Source organism: Strongylocentrotus purpuratus, unplaced genomic scaffold, assembly GCF_000002235.5.
Source record: "Strongylocentrotus purpuratus isolate Spur 01 unplaced genomic scaffold, Spur_5.0 spur5_scaffold_13, whole genome shotgun sequence".
NCBI lineage: Eukaryota > Metazoa > Echinodermata > Echinoidea > Camarodonta > Strongylocentrotidae > Strongylocentrotus > Strongylocentrotus purpuratus.
Window position 1 is genome coordinate 16,128,873 of NW_022145598.1, and position 22,478 is coordinate 16,151,350.

Sequence of the window (22,478 nt, forward strand, 5' to 3'; positions counted from 1 at the left end):
ATCATCGAAAACTTAACCTAAGGTTAAGTTTTTGAATTTTTGATATAATTTTGAAAGTATATGTTCTTAGTCAATGAAATTTGGACTATAGGGTTATCAAGTCTCCCCAATCATGTGAGTAGAATTTCAGGTCACTAAGTTAAGGTCAAAGGCCATTTAAGGTCAACAAATTTAGACTTTGTTGTGGCATCAACATTAAGATTTTCAAAATGCTTCTTCTTCGTTATTTTTCAACCGATTTTGATTCTGATTGTTTCATATGATAGGGCTAGGAGGGGATTTAAAATTTCTACACAGAATCGTGAAATTCATTATCTATGCTAATTTATGCAAATTTATTCGAAATCACAAAAAAGGCTTCTTCTCCTTCATTTCTCGACCGATTTTGATTTGGTTTGCTTTATATCGTAGAGCTAACTTTGGTACACTAAACTTCTACACAGAATTTTGAAATTGTTCTCCATTAATTAATTATGGTAATTTATGCAAATTTATTCCAAAAATAACAAAAATTGCTTCTTTTCCCTCATTTCTTGACTGATTTTGCCTTATCTGGTAGAGCTAAATTTGGAACAATAAACTTCTACACAGAATTGTGAGATTTTGCTCCATTGATTATTTATGGTACTTTATGCAAATGAAATGAAATTATGTCCCTTCCACATTGACATTCTGGTTTATCATATTGAATTGCGTTATGCAGGCGAGACCGCCGAGAGCGTTTCCCTTGTTTAATCATAGTAGCCAGTTGCTGTTGATGACGTAAGAAGTTAATTATCTCACAGACGTCATTTTGAAAGGGGCGACGGCAATCAGCAGGCAAAGCATAGAAGGAATGCCTGGGCCTTGCCACCCTTATTAAGGATATTCATTGTTTTTCCCGTTTCTTGTGACGCGTCTGACGTAGGATCTCCCCGAGCTGTTGGGGGAAGCGGAACTCCGGAAATCGTAACCCTACTAATTGAGTGTTGTCACCTTGCCGTTCCTAAGGTCATTTGTTTGGTTCAGGCTAACAACAGGTGTTTGTGGCTGTGCGCTTGTCTGTGTTTGTGTGAGTGTGTGTGTGTGGGGTGTTTGTGTGGATGTGGGACAGAAATGGGAAACAGGAGGGGAATTAAGAGGGCAATACTTGCATTCAACAGGCATATACATGTGATAATGAGAAATCACAGAGGGATTTAATTTGTTGTGCAATTATAGGAAGTATCCTCAATGTCACAGATATCTGCTCAGGACCCCGTTGCACAAAACTTACAATTGATGGTAACTTTGATGTAACTACCATGGAAACATTGATTTTAATTGGCTGTCGAGCCCTGTTACCATGGTAGTTGCCATTGATGGCAAAGTTACCATCAATGGTAAGTTTTGTGCAACAGGGTCCGGGACACATTTGCTTCAGTCTTCATTTTCATAAGATAAATTTTAGGGTTAGGGTAAGGGTTGTAATTTGGTGTTAGGTTCTGGATTAAGGAATTAGGTACAGGGTTAGGTCTGTAGTTAAAGAAAGGAATTTGAATAATGTAAGAAAATAAGAAATTATCACTGAAGTATCTGCATATATTCCTCATGTGATTCAGGGAGAGTGAAGGGAAGGAGATCTTCTGTTCAGAGCGCTAGATAGACATTAACTCTGTGTTAAAATGTGAGTCAATACCCTTCTGGCTCCAAGCAGACGGATTGGTTAGTGGCGGTCAGGGGAGGCAATGCTGGCCTTGAAACAAACAGAGAACAAGAGCGAGAGAGAGAGAGAGACAGAGAGGGACAGAGACAGAGAGAGACAGAGAGAGAGAGAGAGACAGAGAGAAAGACAGAGAGAGAGAGAGAGACAGAGAGAGTTAAAGAGAGACACAGACAGAGAGAGAGAGAGAGAGACAGAGAGAGAGAGAGAGAGAGAGAGAGACAGTCACAGAGAGAGAGAGAGAAGGGTGTGACTCATCTCATACAAAGAATTATCCGGCGTTACAGACAACCATAACCGGCTGCAATACATCATGATATTTAGGATGGAAGGAAGAGGGGACAGTGGTTGGGGAAGGGGGAGAGAAGGGAAAGGAAGAGGGAAGGGGAGAATGGCGTAGGCAATACCTGCCTTCGTACAACTGCAGTGGTATTGTGGTTCAGTGGATAAGTCACCGTACTGCGAACCTTAAGGTATGGTGTTCCAATTCCTGTCACAACACTCATGTCCTTTGGCAAAACATTAATCTACATTTGCCACACTCCACCCAGGTGAGGTAAATGGGTATTAACTGGCAGGAATAAATTCCTTGAAATGCTTGAGCGCTGTAATGGCAGCCGTGCTAAAGCCAGGGTAATAATAATGGAGCGCCAGGAGTGGTAATGTGCCATACATCTGCGCTATACAAGACTCCACCATTATTATTATTATTATTATTATTATTATTATTTCAATCATTATTATTATTATTAACAAGAAGATAGCTTGGTGTGACTCATTATTCATTGATAAGAGTTTGTCCAGACAACCATACATTTGTGTTATCTCATTATATTCAGTCAGGGGAAGGGAGAGTGGATAAGGGCAAGACCTGTAATCAATCAAACACATACTTAGGGGATAACAGTATGTGACTCATCACATAGTGCATGATAATGAATAGATTCAATGCGGTCTACATGTCTGTTCCTGTGAACTGATACATGGCTCCTGTGTGTTTGTGATACTTCCCACCTTGTTAACTGAAGACGATTCTTTGGCACGTGCCCTGGCGACATTGGCTCCATTGGCAATTTCAGTTTCAGATTACTTTAGTTGGAGTATTGTGGTACATGTACATGTATAGTGGTTCAATAGGGGATAGAGCAACGTCTATCTGGCGCTGCTCAGTGGCTGCCGGGCTCACGATCAATTGGGCAAAAAGAATTTCTGTTTCGGTTTAATAAAAATTTGGAGTGGACTATTTGGCTATTAGTATTATTATTATTCACTTGACACTCCATCCAAGGATTGAGGGTTCAACTCCCAACCCAGCACTGTCATCCTGTGGCAAGACATTGATCCACATTTGCCACTCTCCACCCAGGTGTTAAATGGCTACCCAAGATGCAAGAGCGCTACAGATTTTGCCAAGCGACTCATACCAGGTTAATATTGTGGGAGCGCCAGGAGCGTCATTGCACAACAGACATGGGCGCAATTAATACATTCCTAACGTCAACCCTGTACTAAAAACTACACTATTTACCTAAGCCTAACCCCAAACCCAACCTAAAACCTAATTGCAACCCTACCTGTGACAGATCAAATCCTTGAGCATGCTTTAGGGCCCTGTTTCATAAAACATGTCATAACAACAAGTTACGATAATTGTTAAAAGCTACTGAAACCCTGGCATTTGATTGGCTGTGAGAAGATATGTCATAGATCTGTGGCAGTTGTTATTGATAACAAGTTTCATGAAACAGGGTCCTGGAGCATATGTCAAATCACTCTGAAGACAGCCAGGTAACTTTTAGATGAACTCTTCTCTGCTCCAGTTTCTCTGAAGGTCAAATTCATTATTCTCTGGGCTTAAAGAGGGTGGAGTTTTTGTGGTTTATTGAGAAAAAAGGGCGGCCTGTTTCAGAGAACTTTTTAATCCTGATACAGCAAACAAGGTATTAGGGGATCAGAACTCATTTTGTGGTAGGTCACTGTTGACCAAGATGTGAAAAGAGGTGGTATGTGTATGTGTAGCAGTGAAAAAAATACCCAGGGGCTCGGGGCGAATTAGCCCCCGACATGCCCAAAAGAGCCCCCGAAAGTCATATAAGAGCCCCTTATATTTGCATAGAGTTCAATGCAAAACAAATTAAAGTGTTATTTACATGCAAGCAAGCAAGCTTAAAAGTAGAACCAAATTTTTTTTCCCCTGATGTGTAGAAATATTGTTGATGGAGAAGATAGTTTGTCATGAAATAAAATTGTATAATACAAAGAAAGGAGAGAATCTGTTCTATTTGCAACAGATGTATCAATAGAAAGACATTATACCTCAGTGACATTGCCAAACCAACCAATTCTTTGCCATTTAGGATAGTTTGAATGTTTGTTCAGTCCTTTGTTGAGCAGGTGTCCATTTCGTTATTTAATGTTGAATGGCCTTGATTTGGATAAAAGGGTATATCACGTGAGCTGATGATGCATACATGTAATTCATGAGTTCGCATAACTGAGGGAAATATTCTCAAAAGAGTGCTTTTGTAATAAATAGTTATGTTTGTTTTCGTTTTGGTGTTACTGAAAACATAACTAGGATAATGTGTTTTTATGAGAAAGGGAGTTTTTGCTTTTAGAGTATTTCAGGAGATTTCATCATTAAAACATAAATCATAGCAACAATATGATTAATATCTCAGAACTTCTGATATTATAACCATACGTCTGACTCAGAAATATGGTTACATATTTCTTTGGAAATTACTGAAATCATAACCAGGATATATATGTTTATGTGAGAATGGGATTCTTTGCTAAATATAGGATTTTTCATCATCATTATCTCACCTGCACATTGGGTTATAAATGTCATCATTAGTTTTTCAGATGTACATATATGATTTTATATTTCGTGGTTAATTACTAAGAGCGTAACCAGGATATATAGAGGGGTCAGTGACATAAAGACGTAACTCCATTTTGGCCATTTTGAGAAAAAGTGGTTTATGTGTCACTGAGCACTTGAGTCTTTAGGAGTTAAGTCTATGTTTCACTAGCCATTGACTTCAATGGGGTGTTGGGTGGAGTTAAGTCTTTGTGTTTCCTCGAAAGCCAACATTTTTCTGAACATTTTGATATCAAATACTCATTTTGGCAAAATGTGGAGTTACGTCTTTGTGTCACTGAACCCTCAATATCATCTTTTTTTAGAGGAAGTAGTCCATGGGTTATTGCCCTTTTGGCTTTCAACAGAAAGTATGCAACAATTATGATAAATCACTTTGAGGGTATAAATTGAATTTCATTGTATCACAATCAAAAAGGTTGTTTTACCTGCGAGACTTTCGCCTACTCTTTGCTGCAGGCATCTCTCTGACTGTCGTACTATTTTGTATAAAATGCCCGTTCTCTCACCTACTTGTCCTCCGTTTCACCTCAATGCCTATGTTATGAACTGATGAGCCTGGATGAGCACAAACTTTTTATTAGATCATGACTAAAAATCAGAGCAGCTAGAACCAAAACGAGGTCTTCCCTCTGTTGTTGAATGAATCAGAAATATGAAATTTGCACATACCTTGTATGTTCCTTCCATTACTCCTCCCGTGATTTTGGTTTCTTTTTCTCTATCTTCCTTATTCTTATACTCCTAGACTTTATTTTCTTTGTTAGTGTTTTACTAGATTTGATGTTTCTCTTTCTCATACTCGTAATGACCTTCTAAAGTACATCAAATTTCCTTGCCTAGTTCTTAAGCTGAAATCTTTGTTTTTTAAATTGTTTTTGGTAATTTGGTGCAGAGTTGGCATTAATGAATTCGGATAAGATTTTGGCAAGTGTGCCTAAGATACAGAATCCTATAGGAAAACTAGTAAAACAATGTGCCAAGTTTTTAATGAATTAATTTACAGTACTCTTTCAACAGTGCTTCTGTTTGTTTGCACTCTGTTAAACAATTATCAAAATACTATCTTTCTCTAGGAAGTATACTAGGAAATTCTCTAAAAGAACATTGTAAAGGATACATGGATTTGCATTGTGCCATTACTTGAAGGCAATGTATGTGTAAATGTATACAGCTACACAGTGTCTCATGAAAATGTAATGCAGTTGTAAAGACATAAAAGCAAACATTTCATTCATTTCAGCTGCTCTTTATCATATTTTGATTATGTGCATGTTGTAATGAAGGATGAAAGTTTGTCATGCCATGATTTTAATACAAAATAATCAAGAATATTATATGTTGATGTTAATCTGCTGCTGTTGACTGTACTGTAGATTTTCCTTTTCTCAATGTATCGCTTATTTTTCTTTCCTTTTGCAACTTGTTCCTTTGATTATGTTATTCAGATGGCTTTTTTGGTAAGTGTGATACAAAAAGGGAATTCGGTATTAATGCATGCTCATGTTTCCACATATTGATGCACAGACAACTCCATCAAGATATGTTCAGGGGCCCGTTTCACAAAGCCTTTTTTTCAATGACAAATGACAAAAATCGGTGACAAATCTGCTGATAACCAATCAGAAGCAAGGATTTTAGTAGCTAACTGTCATTTGTCACTGATGACAAGTTTTGTGAAACGGGGACCAGGTCATGATAAATCTTAAGTTCACATTTGCATGAGGGAAGCGTCTAGAAATTGGAACATGAATTGTTCCGATTGTCACATAAGTTTCACTTCACCTTTTCTTTTCTTTCGAATGGTTCTTCACAAAGTTCAAATGCTCCATGAAATTGACTTACAGTTACATGCACAGAATGTCGATAGAAAGATATGATAAATTTACTGGAAATCTCTGTTGGTAAAAAATGTCATTTTCCACTTGTGTTCAATGCCTTTCTATTGTGCCTTTCCTTTACCTATTATCTGTAAACCATCTTTTCTATTTCTAAGGGAGGGAGGCCTTGTAATTATTAACTTATCATATTTTTTTATATTGTAGAGGAACTTTTGTTTTTTCAATTTCATCTTTCTTTTGTATTTATTTACATCCATGTATTTCACATAACCATCTTCAGAGCTGCCAACCATTCCGTTTTTGCCGGAATTACTCCCTTTTTCCCTCCAAATTACGGTATTACGTTTTTTCCTCATAAAATATGTTTTTTGATAATTTTTTTTTTTTTTTTTTTTTACATACCGCACGTCAAACAACTGCCCTCAAATGGTGATTTGATCACAAATTCAATAGAAAACTAATTTTAAAACATACTTGAAGAGAAAAGTATTCTAAAAAAAAATGAAATGCCGATAATACCAAAAATAACCACCAAAAAAATTACCTGCTTGTATGAAAAAAACAGCATGATGAATGAACATTTCTGCATTGGAAGTGTGTCGCGCGTGGTTGTAAGTTTCGTTTTCATGAATTCCTTTTTTTGGCTCGAAATTCCTTTTTTTTTGCCATCATGATTCCTTTTTTTGGTCGCTCAAGGTTGGCAGCTCTGCATCTTATGTATTTCTAAGGCAGGGGGTCTTTGTTAATACTAATTTATCATACTTCCACCCCCGCCCATATTCTTGGGAAACCTTTTTTTTAAAGCATGTGTACCAGTATTGAGGATAGATGGACCATTTCTATTTTCGACCATCCACTTCCAGGATCATTTCACTCATGTGATGTCTTTAGTCACATTCATGCTCACAATGTGACATGTTATTTTGGGGGTCAGAATCTCACCGCGTGGCGTCTTAAGTCAGTACTTTGCCAGCTGTTGTAAACATGGCTCCTTTTATATCAGACAGACATTATATGTTCGACAGCTGTTTTAATGATGATGAATAATTGCAGATTAAAAAAAAATACATTAAGAATTGCATAGCTCTACATTCTTTCAAGGAATTGTGATTATTTTGCACTTAGTTTGACTGCTGTTTATCGATAATACCCTGAACCATTTATCATAGGTCTTTTTTTCTTTAAATAACATGTTTTAGAAAATGAATAAGAGGAAAAAGAAAAGTTAATTCATTCATCGAACTGTACTATTGATCATAAATCATTCCCTTCAAACTATTTCATTCATTCTCGGTTCTGCATTTTTACTGAGGCACCCTATACCACCGGCCATGCACTCCATGCAGGTCTTTCCCCTCAGATTTCTACATCCATTCACTGAACTCCCTTCATTTAGACACTGACACTCTGTACATTTGGTCATTCCTATCAAGGCATTGCATTCACTCACTAAACTAATATTTATTTTTTTTTTGACACCCTATACAATGGGCCATGTACAGTAGGTCTTCCCTTAATCTGACTCATTCATTCATTTATTCATTCATCAAATCGCTTGCAATGGTGTTGTGCCCTACCCCTAGCTGCTACTAGTCTGTTACGCAGAAACTTTACGCAACACTTCCTCCCCTGATTACGGGACTGACACTCGCAATTTCCTTCGCAACGTGAAAGGTTTGGGAAGGATATAAAATGCCTGGAGATATCGATTACTCCGTCAGTTCCTATTTGACTCTCGTCTGTGGAAGAGAGGATAATCCTTTTGCACCGGCATAGACTTTCATACCTGTATTCCTTGTTGAAACAGGAGGGAATTTCCTGATTTTGAATTGAAAATGTCAGTGGACAACTTTTCCTGGAACTCCATAATTTGATATTTGAATGCCTGCGGGATGTTTTTTTCCTGTCAAGTGGAAGATTTCTTTGTTGCTTACAAGTGAACGTGGGCATTTCTTGGGGAGGAAAGACTTTCCCTTCTTCCCACGGTTGTTGTTTGTCTCAGCACAGTCACGAGGTGATGACAGAGCCCATAGCAACTACAACTACTTGCTCTACACGTGTGCCAGACTTTGAGTAGAAGTTATTTAAAGGCATGACGACACTACTGTGAACTCATTGCTGAAGTGCTCTTGGCTGGACGCTGGAGCTCTTTTATGAGCTGGCCATTTCTGATTGGGAGGAGGTGATGTTCAGGAGCTCTTACATGCTTCCGACGAGTACTAGCATAGAAGTAGAAGTAGAAGAAGCTGTGCATGTACTTGGAAACTTTATATTTAATTCTGGACAAAGTGGCTTTTAATCAAACAAATGCCAAGCTTCTGTTGAATTTGTCCATTTGGTGTCCACTCGATTTTCTTGGCTTGAAAAGATTTTTTTTATACTGGGAAACTTTACATTACTGGACAAAGTGGCTGTAATTCATCAAACAAATGCAAAGCTTCTGTTGAAGTTGTTTTTATAGGGATTTGTCCATTTGGTGTCCACTTGATTTTCTTGGTTGGAATAGAACATTTTGGAGATCTACCTGTGGTTATTTCAAGAGACATCCTCAGTTGACTGGACAAAGAGGTAGCAGCACTGACTTTTGAGGGACCACAACTCTGTTTTAATACACATAGGATTCCTTAGGACGCCTCCTTGACTATTTTGGACACCTAGAACTTTGTTGACAGAAGGACTCATCCTTGATACACTTTGTTGTACTGTACTGTATTCAAGGACCCTGTGCCATACTTAGACTGGGTTATGACCCTGTTCAACCGCAGACTCCTGACTGTCTTGGACACCTAGAACTTTCTTGAAAGACGGACACATCCTCGATACACTCTGTCATACTGTATTCAAGGACCCTGTGCCATACTTAGACCAGGTTTAATATGACCCTGTTCAATCGTAGCCTCCTATCTGATTTGGGACTGAGAGCGACGTCAAAGACCCAGGAGTTCCTCTCGGCCAAGATGAGGTGGTTACCTGACTGCATATCGATGCAGACGGAGGATGATGATGATAGTTTCTTGCCCTTTGAGGAATGGTATAGATGGCAATCTTTGCCTTGCCTATGTGATAGCTGGTATGTTCTTTGGTAAAATTCAGGCCTGATAATTACCTGATTGAAATTGATTTCCTGATTTTTAATTTTGTTCCCCTGATTTTTTCTTTTTTTCTTCCTGATTAAAAAAAAATAAAAAAATAATTTTGATTTTACGCCTATTTTCCTGATTTTCTCCTTTTATTTCCCAATTTTCTAACTCAAAAGGGGGGGGGGAATGTAGTTAGATGCCATTCCCCCCCCCCCCCCCCCAAAAAAAAAAAAAAAAAAAAAAAAAAACATTTTTTTAAAATTATTTTTTAGTGCTCACTATCACCCCTGAAAATTGTCACATTCCATCTCCTTACCTTACAGTTCGAGGCATGATTTTTTTCTTCAATGTATAATTTTAATTAATTCTTGTTTCTTTTTACTGTGAACCTAAAGAGGATCCAGTCTGACTCTTCATGTGTAACATCATCCATGTAGTGTTACTGCCTTTAAAGTATGGAGCTGAAGCTGATGGTTTGTTCTGTTTGTAAATTTATGCTTTGACACTTCACAACACACATGTAGCTGCCAAACATTCCTATTTTGGAGGAATGATTCAATTACCGGTATAAATTCCTCTCTTTTCCTCAAAACTTTGGTCAGTTTGGTGCAAAAAGTTTACAAAAAGGGACTATATTCTTTATTATTGCCATAATGGATCCCTAATTTCTGCTTTGACAGCTTGGTGGTCTATGTAGACAATTTCCTTTAGTACCTGTTTCAACGAGAAACCATTTTGAAGGGAAATTAAAAATGTGGTCTTTGTAGACAGGTGGTCACTTAAGCAGGTTTGACTGTATTTAACACTTTTGTATGTTTGTATCTTTCCAGTGAGATCTTAGAAGAGGAGAAAGAGCAAGAGGATGCGGTCTTGAAGCAAGAGAAGAGAAGGATACTATCCACTTGGGGATTCCCCGAAGAACCTCCACCCAAGGTGAGAAATATTATTATTATTATTTATATACCGGTACCGGTACTACGCTTTTTCCAGAACAGCCCAAAGTGCTTACAACAAGAAGAATCCTACAAAAAATGAAAATAAAAACTTAGAGAATTACAAAAAGAAATGTTTTAAGTCCCTTTTTGAATGAACATACAGATTGTGATTGCCTGAGTATTAAATATCACTGTCACATCGTAGCACATGTATATTCAGTATATTTCTATATTGGACTACCAGTATATGAATATAGATGTAGCTCACGCACAGTCAGTATGTTATGCCCACCCCCTAAATGTACGCACAAAAAACATTGTATTGATATTATGGAGAGGTATCACACATATAAATTGCTTGAAATGTCAAAATTAAAGTGGATTCATTGACTTTCAGAAGCAGGAAATTGCAATCCAACATTTTCCAAGAAACGTAGCCCTTACGGTAATTGTTTTAAATCATAACCATTACAAACTGGGGTTGTTTGTTTCCAACCCTGTTGAGTAGTCACCTGATTACCAGACACCAGTTGTCTTTCAGGTCATTAACATCGTATTTGTGGAATTACGAGCTGCATTTCCTGTGGTTTGATTTGAATTGTTGTTTTGTTTCTGGCTTAATCAATGGGGAGGGAATAATCCATGATTCCTGACCCAAGCCAAGAGTACAAATATGATTTGTAATGGCGGTATTTGGACTTGTTGTGTGGTCTTTGACATTTCCTGGAGGCTTAGAGCCAAAAGAGGATAAACTCATACAGGTGTATGTATTAATACAGAGATAATGCCCTTCTTGCTCTGAGCTGATGATGGTATTTCTTTGTATATAATATATGCAAATTGTTGTAGGAGAACTTTAGAAACACTTTAATGAAAATAGTTATTTTGTTCATTTGAAGAAGGATAATTATTTTATTTTATTTTTTGGATTCAGTATCAAGAATATATACCGTTACTTGTGAATGGGGTAATGGAAACAAGTTAATCGACTGAATACTTAATTCTTTAATTACCATAGGCGTTATAAATACGACAGTCATCCAGTTCCAGTTTTCAATGGGTTAAGAGAAACAATAGGAAGGAGGAGAGAATAGACTAGACTAGAGGATAGAAGAAAAAAATGTGAAGAGATAAAGTGAAGAGAGAGAGAATGAGACAGAGACAGAGAAATATAGAGAGAGAGGCAAAGAAAAACAGAGGGAGAGAGAGAGAGAGAGAGTGGAATTCAAGCATAAGAAAAATTGGGGGAAAGAAAGGCATGACATATATTTTATACAATATTATACAGTCAGTGGCTCTGTAGGTATTCGTGAATGATGTCTTCTAAAACTGCAACTTGATTATTTTATTTGGCAATAGACTTAATTGTTGAGATGATGCATTTGGATTTTAGAGCATAAATCTGATATTGCTCTGTTAAATCCCAATTTAAACTTGTAAATCTCTTCAATTTTAACTGAAATATACACTCTGGCCTTGTGTGAAACAGAACGGTCATGAACGGTCAGTTAAAGACGTGCTTTGTTTAATCAGTACAAGCCTTAACCTGAAGATTGAAGAATGCTCTGTTTAACCCCAAAAGTCCACTTCGAAATCACATCAAATTAAACTGAAATATTAAACTTCGCCCTCGTGTGAAACACAACGGTCATGAATGGTCAGTGGAAGACGTGATATGTTGAATCAGTCAGTACAATTAGCCTTAACCTGAAGAATAACCGTGATTAATCAGGTATGATCTCACCTTTGTGGTTTAGGAAACTTGATGTCACGTATCTTTAGGAGGAAATATCATGCAGCGTATGTCCATTAGGTCATCCTAAACTATAAACAATGACCTACATTAAAAAACTTGAAACTAACAAGATCCTGAAAGTATTGTAAAAGATTGTATTTTGGTGAAAATAATGATGTATGATAGTAAGGAAACGTGATATCACATATCTTTAGGAAGAAACATCATGTCATGTTTATTTTCATTCATTATGAATGCTAAGCAACAACTGATAGGTTGCAGCCATCTTTAAACTGATAAAATAAGGAAAATATCAAACTATTGAAGAATGTCATTTGGTGAAAATAACTTGCAATTTTAAGGAAACTTTGTATCTTGAGGAAGAACTATCATGCTGTGTGTGTTAAGTCATGAATATTAATTGCTATTAAAACAATGGCTGGTTATACCACCATCTCAAGATCACAAAAACCTGTTGATATTAATTTGATAAAAACTGGAAAGTATTTATTTTTTATATAAACAGGATTTTATTTACTGTGTGTTTATGTTGAGGTGGCTTTTCTGCAGTTTTTCTTCATTTTGATTTAAACTCTTATGCAAATGTGATTGTGAATGAACTGAACTTTAAGGAAGATGGTTTGAAGTTTTCCTAATTTTGCTATTGGAATGGTTTACGTATAACACATATTTGATATCTGAAGAGTGTGATACTTAATTCTCAGTAATTGCTGTTTTCACTAAAATTGCAAGTTAACTACAATGAAGTCAGTTATAATATTTATAAATGCAAGTTTAGCATGAAGATTAAAAATAGTTTGGGAAATGAAAATTTGTTGCAAAATGTGTTATCATAGAGCTTTGTGGAACCCAGCTAGGATGCTCTTCCTGTAACCTCTGGTCTACTTTTATCTTGTAGATATTCTTGTTCTGTACGTACATGTATATCTTTCAGATCATGGACATGAACTTTAATCAAATGATTTATCAATTTCATGGATGATGAGTTATCAATTTCATGGGTTGTGAGTTTTACTTTGACACAAGTTGATATACAATGTAAGCTTATTCAACACGGGCTTGTTTAATTCTTGTTAATTTATGTGGTAATTAACCAAGTTTGTATTGTACTTGTTTCTTCCTTGTTAAATTCCCTCCTCCCCACCCCCACTCCCTTCCTCTCTTTCTCCATCTCGTATGGGGGTCCATCAATATTCCCATAATCCCATATTCTATAACACTTTAAATTGATAACTACTGCACTACTTCTCAAAATTACTGGTACAACTGCAATCAACAATACTTCATTTACCACCACCACCATTGTGAATTTTATCCTCTAAATAAACAACATTGAAATAAACAAATATAACATTCTAAATTAATATAAATAAATAAATACAAACAGCCCTCAAGACCAGGGTTCCCCACCTACGCCACCCCTAGCAACATCCTTGGGGACCGACACCTCCCCTCCAACCATTACCAGAGTACCCAGGCCAAGGTGCCCCCCTCCACGACCACGCCCAACACCAATACCCTCAAGGGGCCCTATTACAGCCCCACCCCACTGTCCTCCAACGTCATGCCAGACCTTCTCAGGCCTATGAGCAGCGAGGTAAGGAAATGTTGCATGCAACATTGGCCTTGGTAGCAAAGTTATAGTCTGCTTGCTTCTACCAGAGCCGTCTATAGATACAGAGAGTTTGGCCAAGTTAGTTTCGCTGGGTCACAACGTGGCATGCATCCTTGCGCAGCAAAGCAGTATATGCCATATTGTGCCCAACTCGAAACAGGTTTGCCAAACTCTCCCAATCTATGGCTCTGGCTTCAAAACCCCTCTGTCTCCCTCTATATATGTTTGTAGCACAGGCATGGCTTGAATGGATAGGCTTCCCCTTATATGTAAAATCTTAATTCTACTATTACAGGGCTCCAAAATGAATCTTTTTTCACATGGATCCAGATCGCAATTTTAGGGTCTGTGTGCCCTGGATTGGGCCCGTGTTTAAATTTCAAACTTCGGGTCATGAGTTGAGATTTGTGGAGCTATGGAAAGCCATACCTTTGTCAGTTTCAAGCCCTGAGTGATTCATTGTAATAGTTATTTCATAATCTTTTGTCTGATTATCATATCCCTTTGTTATTGAGAATCCTGCTCTTTACAAAAATTGTTTGCAGATCCCCATTTTGTGCATATGCTTGAGTAGACCAGCTTGATATTTAGAATAGTTTGTTTCCCTCAGAGTGGTACAATATATTTTAGATGTTTGTTGCGTTTTTGCTTGTGGATTTCGTGGAGATGTTTATGCCATTTGCTAGTTGCATGCTCTTGTAGATTTTGCCCCTCCCCCTTCCCCTTTCAATATTCATTGAAAAAGGAGATGCAATAAAAAGAAGAGATCCACCCACTTTAGGCTACTTTAATACTTATGCTTTGAGCCACAAGGGAAAAACGTGTATGCTTTAACAGCAACAAAAAATAGAATAACTTTATGGTTCCAAGTAGAGGATAAATACCTTTGTAAAATACAATATTTTGCTGTATAATTATAGAGAAAAAATGGGAAGTGGCAGTAGCCTAGCAATGTAGGAACAGGGTTACTGGACTGAAAGATGTAGGATTAAAAATCAAGGCATCGCTCAAATGTATAAAGGCCTGTAGGTTCGACAAAATTGTCCCTTGTTCGTCATTTAGCATGCCAGGCAAGCTAGCAAAGGCCTAAAATAGACAATGACATTAGAGAAAGATGAACGTAGGAATAACATACCCAGTTCCATAACAAATGAAGAATTTGCTCTGTTTTTTTAAGTTCTGTATTTCCCCATTCTTCTATACTTTCACATGAGGAAGTTGAGAAAGTTTATTGATGCCAATGTACATTAATGTTAACGGTAATAACATTTGATAATTCCTTACACAGTATTGCCTCAAAGGCATTTCACTTGTTTAAAAAACTCCTTATAAGATACGGTTCGTTTACGAAAAACAAAGAAAATCAGTATGCTATTTCTTGAAACACTAAACACACATTTTTCCTGGGTTATTCTTAAGTGCATACAGTCATGTTCCTTGAACATGAACATCACAGATCTTTGTATCTACCCTCTATCTGCTCTCGACATGTGCTTGTGTTTGTTTGTTTTTTCCTTTTTTCTCTCTTATTGTCTATCTTTCTTGTTGCATGTTTTGATGTTCTTGATGTTCTTGTTTGTTTGTTTGTTTGTTCTTCTTTCATTTTATTCTTCTCTCTCTCTCTCTCTCTTCTTTTTCTTTATCTTAACCCTGTGACTACTGGATGATCTGATTCCTGTTGACTTTTAAATAATAAGCACTCGCTTCCCGTAAACCCTTTCTGTGTATCAGTCTTGTCTGCGCCCCTTTTTTCTCTCTCTAACTCTGTCTTGTTAACTAATGGTGTGAAAAGTATTGTTTGTTCTTGTTAATGTGGTGCATTTACTTCTTTTATCCTTATTTTACCCTTATTTTACCCTTATTTTCTGATAGATGACCAGTATCATATCAAATCATTGATAAAAATGTTAATCCATGCAGTATGCAACTGATTCAAAACAGCTCAGTCTTCATTAAAGACCAATTCAAATATACTTGCGAAAGGTGGTTTAATATATCCCAGAAGATATTTTTTACAAGATTAATCATGAAAAAAAGAGGGAAGGTAAGTATTAGAAATCGTGACAAGACAATATCAGTTGTTAACATCAATTAGTGTTAAATTTATTAAACCCACCCTTCGGCATTCAGGGAGAAGGGTCAAGAGAATTTGCACAGTACATGTCTCACATCCACTTCAATCTTGAACTTTATTTACATGTACATACCTGTATGTTTTAGGTGTAGGGGCAGAAACCATAGCGTACATATAGAGATAGTTGTGACACATCCACACTTACATATATGTACTCAAGGTTCAATGCATGAAGCTTCAAATAGCCCCTCCCCCCTCCCACCCCCACATATACAATCTCTATTGGAAGAGAACTCTTTCAGCGCTCCTTGAGTTGAACCTTGAGTGTGTAATGTCACAACTATCTCTCTCAGTATGCTGTGGCAGACACAAGAGTCCAACAATTGTACCTCATTACTTACGCGTCATATCGAAGGTCACTTTCTTAGGACAGAATGTCTTACATTTGGACCATAGCACACCTTTATTACCTTCAATGTGAAGTGAGCTTGTTACTACCGTAACGGTGTATTTCATTTAATTTGGATATATACATGTACGGTAAGCAGTAGGAAAGTATGAGAGAGAGAGAGCATTACATATTATGTTCCACACTGATATAGCATTCTCATGTAATAGCATGGTGAGTAACTGCATTGTTTTACACTCCCATTTTCTCTATTCCAAAAGATGATATAAAACGTTACTACCTACTCTTACATGTTAACAACTAAATTATTCATACCCTTACCTAGTTTTGTAATTATTTAAAGTAAGCAAACAAATTGATTTGCTTCTATTTATGTTCCTTGATAATCTGGCATATCAAAGCTTATATCTAAAAGTATCAACAAAGGCCCTAATTCAACCTGTCCACCTTTTATTCTTGAGTTACCTAAAAGAAACACATCAAATACAAGGGTATGAATAATTTAGTTGTCAACTCTACCTATTTTGCATCTCTCTCTCTCTCTCTCTCTCTCTCTTGTACTAATGACCGATTGATTTCAAAGTCTTGTTGAAGAGTGCTTTGTGTCTGATTTGAAGTTTCCAGCATTGTGTCTTTTTCATGTTTAGTACCTTAGCTATTGTGATTGTATTTACATTTACAACTGTAAATTTGCATGCATGAACCTAGTGATCTTTTTGCGTGAAGAATATTGATCTGTTGTTATTGTCATGTAAGAGGTCCCCCTTCCTTATTTTATTTTATTTTTTATTGTTTTTTTAAAATAAAATATATATATTGTATACTAGAAGTTGAAGAAAACAGCAGGTATTTACATTTGCTGGAGCGCTGTACCCTGCCAAAATCTATTTATCTGACAATAATCGTGTATTCAAAATTAGAAACTGTAGAAACAATAACAAAATTGACTTGATGTGTAGTATGTATTCATGTACAATGTAGCATTCTCAGGTGAACTTCATATTCACACATTGTCTCTTGTCATTCAACACAACAGTAAAAACAAAAAAAAAAGGTCCAATGACAGTTTTTGTGTAATTTAGGTTACCACATCAAGTCCAAAGGGGGCTTTACAGCATACAAATTTCACATTTTTAGATAATTGGGCATGTGTTGTCTTACAGACTAAGGTAAGAAATGATACTCAGAACTTTGTGCACATCTACAGAATACTAATCAGAAATGAAGTTAAATACATTGATTGGTACATTTACTTGAACATGAATCAATTAGTCATGTTTACATTTTTTTCTTTCTTCTGTTAGGAGAGAACGGAAGCCGAGAAACAGAATGAGCTTGAGAGGATAGGGGATGCACTCCGGAGACAGAGATTGGAATCAGAGGCTGACTCAGAGTGGCTAGCAACAAGTGCACAAACACTGGTAAGTTCAGATACCACTGATGATGATGGTGGTGGTGGTAGTGATGATGGTGGTGGTGGTGGTGGTGATGATGATGATGATGATTTATGATAATGATGGTGGTGGTTATTGTGATGATGGTGATGATGATGATGATGATGATGATGATGATGATGATGATGGTGATGGTGATGATGGTGATGGTGGTGGTGGTGGTGGTGATGATGATGATGGTGATGGTGATGATGATGATGATGATGGTGATGGTGGTGGTGATGATGATGATGATGCTGGTGGTGATGATGATGATGATGATGGTGGTGGTGGTGATGACGATGATGATGATGATGTTGATGGTGATGAAAATGATGATGATGATGACAATAATGGTTCTGGTAGTGGTGCTTGTAATTCTAAAGAGTATAATGATGCATAAAATGACTCTGATACATTGTAGTAATCATCATGTATAAGCATTAAATTACATGAACATGTGAACCCGAAATCATACTTTTCCTCTGATATGGATATTAAAGACTTTAATTCTTCATGTTTATAGAGACCTGATGTCCGTAGAGCCGGAGGACGCATGTTAGTGCAAGAAGGACAGAATGGCAACAGAGAGGTAAATATTAAGAGTTCCTATTTCTTCAACAAAATTAAAGTGCATAAATACATGTATTGCAGGTCCCAATCAAATTTATTAGAGATTAGGATGTGAAATTATAGGCATGATGCTCAGTATAGATGTAATCATACTGAGATACGATTCCTAAATATATGTTTTCCTCTTAGCTGCATGGCGTACAAGCGAGCCAGCACTGTATGAAGCTCTCAACCTGAATTCAACACCTGCATCTTTTACAATATTTCATACATCTAAATGTACCTCCACCTTAGAGATCAAATATCTAAAAAGTGTTCTTGTTAAAGCCCCACTGCACTACTTATAGCTACTTGCGCCTCTATACAGCCAACAATGCCTAAGTGGTACCGGTTGTTCCTCCATGATCCCCTTTTTCTTATGTTCATTGAGAGCTGATTTGATGAGATAACTAACTGCCAGTAACCATGCAGGAAGGTCTAATCCCTCCTGGCCAAACTAGTGCAGATATGCTTTAACTATACTTCTTACACTGAAGAGTTGATCTCTAACCTCGTTTTGTTGTTGGTTTTCTTACAGCCATATGGAGGCCAGCCCCTGTACGAAGCCTTCGACCAGAAACCCTCCAGCGCTCCGTCCACGCTGACGACCTCCGCTGCCGACCAATACTACCAGACCACTGACGAGGTTAGAAGAGAGCTTCCAGCGGAGCCTTCAGAACAAGAGACAACGGCCAGTCAACAACAACCACAACAACCACAGCCACAGCCAATTGGTGAACAGGTTAGCAACAACTCTTGGATCAGCTTGGATTCATTTCCCCCTAAATACTCCTAAAATAGAAGAGTTTTGACTGGAGGTGGTGGTGGTGGTGGTGATGGTGATGGTGGTGATGATGATGATGATGATGATGATGATGACGACGACAACGACGACGATAATAATGATGATTATTCAATCTACTCACCAACGTCATATAAAACTAACTTTTATGAACTGCTATGTTCCCTTTGCTCTGTTTTCGTCTGTTTTTAACCCTTGACTTTATATTGAATAGAATACTTGTAAAGATCCTCATGCAATTTATGTTGTAATGTACATGTATGTAAAAATGTTTGTAATTTATTCTTAAAATAAGCGTGACACAGTCAGAGGTCCAATGTTAAACACACGCAAGGCAAGGTACGCTTAATTTGTGCTAATTTTAAACCATGGGTTTAAAAAAAAGCAAATGCCCGGTCCATTCTTAAAGTGAAAAGGAAAATAGTAGAGACCCTGAGTGGATTGAAAAGAATATTGGGTTGTAAATGAATTGTTGTACACCTTTAAAATTTAATTTTCAAAATATTATAGAGTATTTAAATATTTTTCAGAATGATGAAATCTATTTTCCTTATTTGCTCTCGTTTCAGATTGCTCCAACGTTAGACATGGATCGTACAGACGACTACGTGTTTGAGAATACAACGCAGGTTGTGAGGGCAGTGATGGAGATGGTCAACCTCGTACATGCGGTCAAGTCTGACCAGTACGTCAACCTAGTCAGGGTAAGCAAGTTTAGCCGATTATGTTGTCTTGGTCAGTATCCCTTTGAAAGGGTATTGGCCAGAGAAACTCGGTCAGTGAGAACAATGAAGTCATCAGCGTTTAGATTGGATTACGAATGGGTATGAGTATCGGTCTAAGGACAGATTATTAAAGGAATTTGTGCCCCAAAGGGAGCCGTTTTTATAGATATGGCATTGAACACATTACTAACATTATATAAATGTACATATGTACATATATGTTTATACTCTTAGAGTACCTAATGTTTTACAATCATGTATGTTAATATAGTGTGACACCCCTTATGCTTCAGAATGCTAAGGAGAGATAGGGTCCTGAAATGCGCTATAAAAGAACGAACTATTATTATTATTATTATAAATGATACCGTATATTAAAGCCCGTCTGTACTAGTTTGGCCGGGAGGGATTAGACCTCCCTGCATGGTCACTGACAGGTGGTTATCTCATCAAATCAGCTCTCATTTAACATAAGAAAAAGAGGATCATGGGGGACCAGCGTGCATTGCTTAGGCATTGTTTTCTATATAGACGGAGCAAGTAGCTACAAGTAGTGCAGTGGGACTTGATATTGTTGATGTCTTTTTACAAATGTTAATGAATGTACTTTTCATCTGTTTTCCATTAACAGGACATAGGCCTGGCGTTGAAGAGCTTACTGGGCAGTGTTGACACCCTGTACAGTGATCTCCCAGGAGAAACCCACCGAGGAATCCAGATGGCCCACAAGGTCCTCAGCTCAGACATGGGTGAACTCATCAACGCCATGAAGCTAGCCCAGAAATACGCCACCACCACGCTAGACCAGGACTACAAACGAGGCATGATCCAGGCCGGTCACGTGCTGGCGGTGGACGCCAAGAACCTCCTGGATGCGGTCGATACAGCGCGGCTACAGGCCCAGGATATCTTTATGGGTGGGACCAGGCAACAGGAGGAGCTGAGCTAGAGGGCGCTGTTCGACCCTGCTATAGATATCCCAACCCCTGTGATGCATCATTAGAGTTTCTCCAGTCAAGAACAATTGCATTGAACTGTTATTTATTTCTGTGATGCACCGAGGGGACGGTGTCCATTGCTCATCACCCATCAAGAACTGGGACCTGTTTCACAAAGCCTTCTTTCAATGACAAATGACAAATGACAAAAATCAGTCACCGATCTGTTGATGACCAATCAGAAGCAAGGATTTCAGTAGCTTATAACACAAACTGTTATTTGTCACTGATGACAATTTTTGTGAAACGCCCCCCAGATGTCCTATCCTTCAGCATTGACTGAGACTTATTTATTTTCATGATACACCACAAGGGTGTTTATCAAGACAAACGATGTAGCGTGATGTACATGTATTTATTTCCTATTGAGGTGCAGGAGAACATTGGAGGCTCCATGACTGTGTACTGACTGCTTCTCCAACTTGTTCCTGCAGACAATCATGTCCTTATGGCGGTATAACATGGTTGGCTTGCTTTAGTTTTCATTCATATCTACGGCTCTTATAAAAAAAAGGCTGACTCTTTGTCTACCATGAATTTACCCAGGTGTAAATAGGTACCTAGCGATTGCTAGGCTATTGATAATTGCAGAGCCCTCAGGGAGAACAGCATTGATGCTAATGAGGCTTCGTTGGGTAAACAGATTACTAGATGACCGTTTGAGAAACTTAATTTATTTATTCTTTTCGTTGTCCCTATTAAGGAGTGTAGCGACTGATGGTGAGTTTAGACCTCACAGATCGTAGTTCTAGAATCTTCCTAAGCCTTACCCGCCCCCTATAGTCCAATTAAAATGATAACTGTAGCTTCTGGGGCCCGTTTCATAAAACTTTTTATCTATAACAAGTGCTAAATTTCCATGATAAATTTGCTCTCAGCCAATCACGTGCCATGATTTCAGTAGCTTATAACAGTAGCTTGTAACTTGTTATTGATATCAAGTTTTATGAAACAGGGCCATGATGCTCAGGTGATATGCTGCACAATGCATTCTTTTGTAGAATATTTCCTTTTGCTGCACAAAGTAGAATTATTATCCACTTATGGTCTGTTAAAAGTTAGAAAGACGTTAAGTCTGTTCAAGTAAAGGATTTATTGCCCTTCTGGCTCTCAACAGGCGATATTACTTGCGATGTTTAATCTGCTTGATATTCAGATATTCTCCTTAGAAGGCACAATTTGAACATTGAACAAAAAAGACTAAAATTCTATTAACTCCAAAATTGGAGTAACCTTACTTACCCTGTCCAGTTTCTGCTCAAGATGTGGGGAAGATTCCTCTTTAATATACTCCTTGTTAGAGATTGACCTGATATTGTATCCATAACACTTATAAGATAAACGTTGGTCCTACATCTAGCCGTCATTACCATCATGATAAGATACATTTTTAGCATCGAGTCCAGTATCAACTAAGAATTCATCAGTACTTGGTAGATTTAGATGAAATGTATCAATTTTTGAAAATTTTCTGCCAAAACAAAGCATTACGAGAATCATTAAAATGAAAGGCAACAAACGAAATGTATTCTTTTTGTCTTTTATTTTCATTGCTCGTTTTCTTCCATTCATTGAAAAAATATCAAAGAAAGATTTAACTTATGATATTTATTAAAATTGTCATATTGAA

The 22,478-nt window shown here is 37.5% G+C and overlaps 1 protein-coding gene across 3 annotated transcripts in view; it reads left to right on the plus strand.

The window, feature by feature from the left end:
- LOC105436929 (focal adhesion kinase 1) overlaps positions 1-22,116 on the plus strand; it is a 136,884-nt gene extending 114,768 nt beyond the window's left edge. For 2 of the 3 annotated variants that reach the window (XM_030983011.1, XM_030983012.1), the window contains 8 exons: positions 6,017-6,028; positions 10,320-10,422; positions 13,568-13,777; positions 17,583-17,699; positions 18,238-18,303; positions 18,862-19,065; positions 19,695-19,829; positions 20,482-22,116. In XM_030983011.1, coding sequence (XP_030838871.1) covers positions 6,017-6,028; positions 10,320-10,422; positions 13,568-13,777; positions 17,583-17,699; positions 18,238-18,303; positions 18,862-19,065; positions 19,695-19,829; positions 20,482-20,799 — 1,165 coding nt within the window. In that variant the 3' untranslated portion in view covers positions 20,800-22,116. The remainder of the gene's footprint in view (positions 1-6,016; positions 6,029-10,319; positions 10,423-13,567; positions 13,778-17,582; positions 17,700-18,237; positions 18,304-18,861; positions 19,066-19,694; positions 19,830-20,481) is intronic. The other variant, XM_030983013.1, reaches the window with a different exon arrangement.
- Positions 22,117-22,478: the final 362 nt, after the last annotated feature.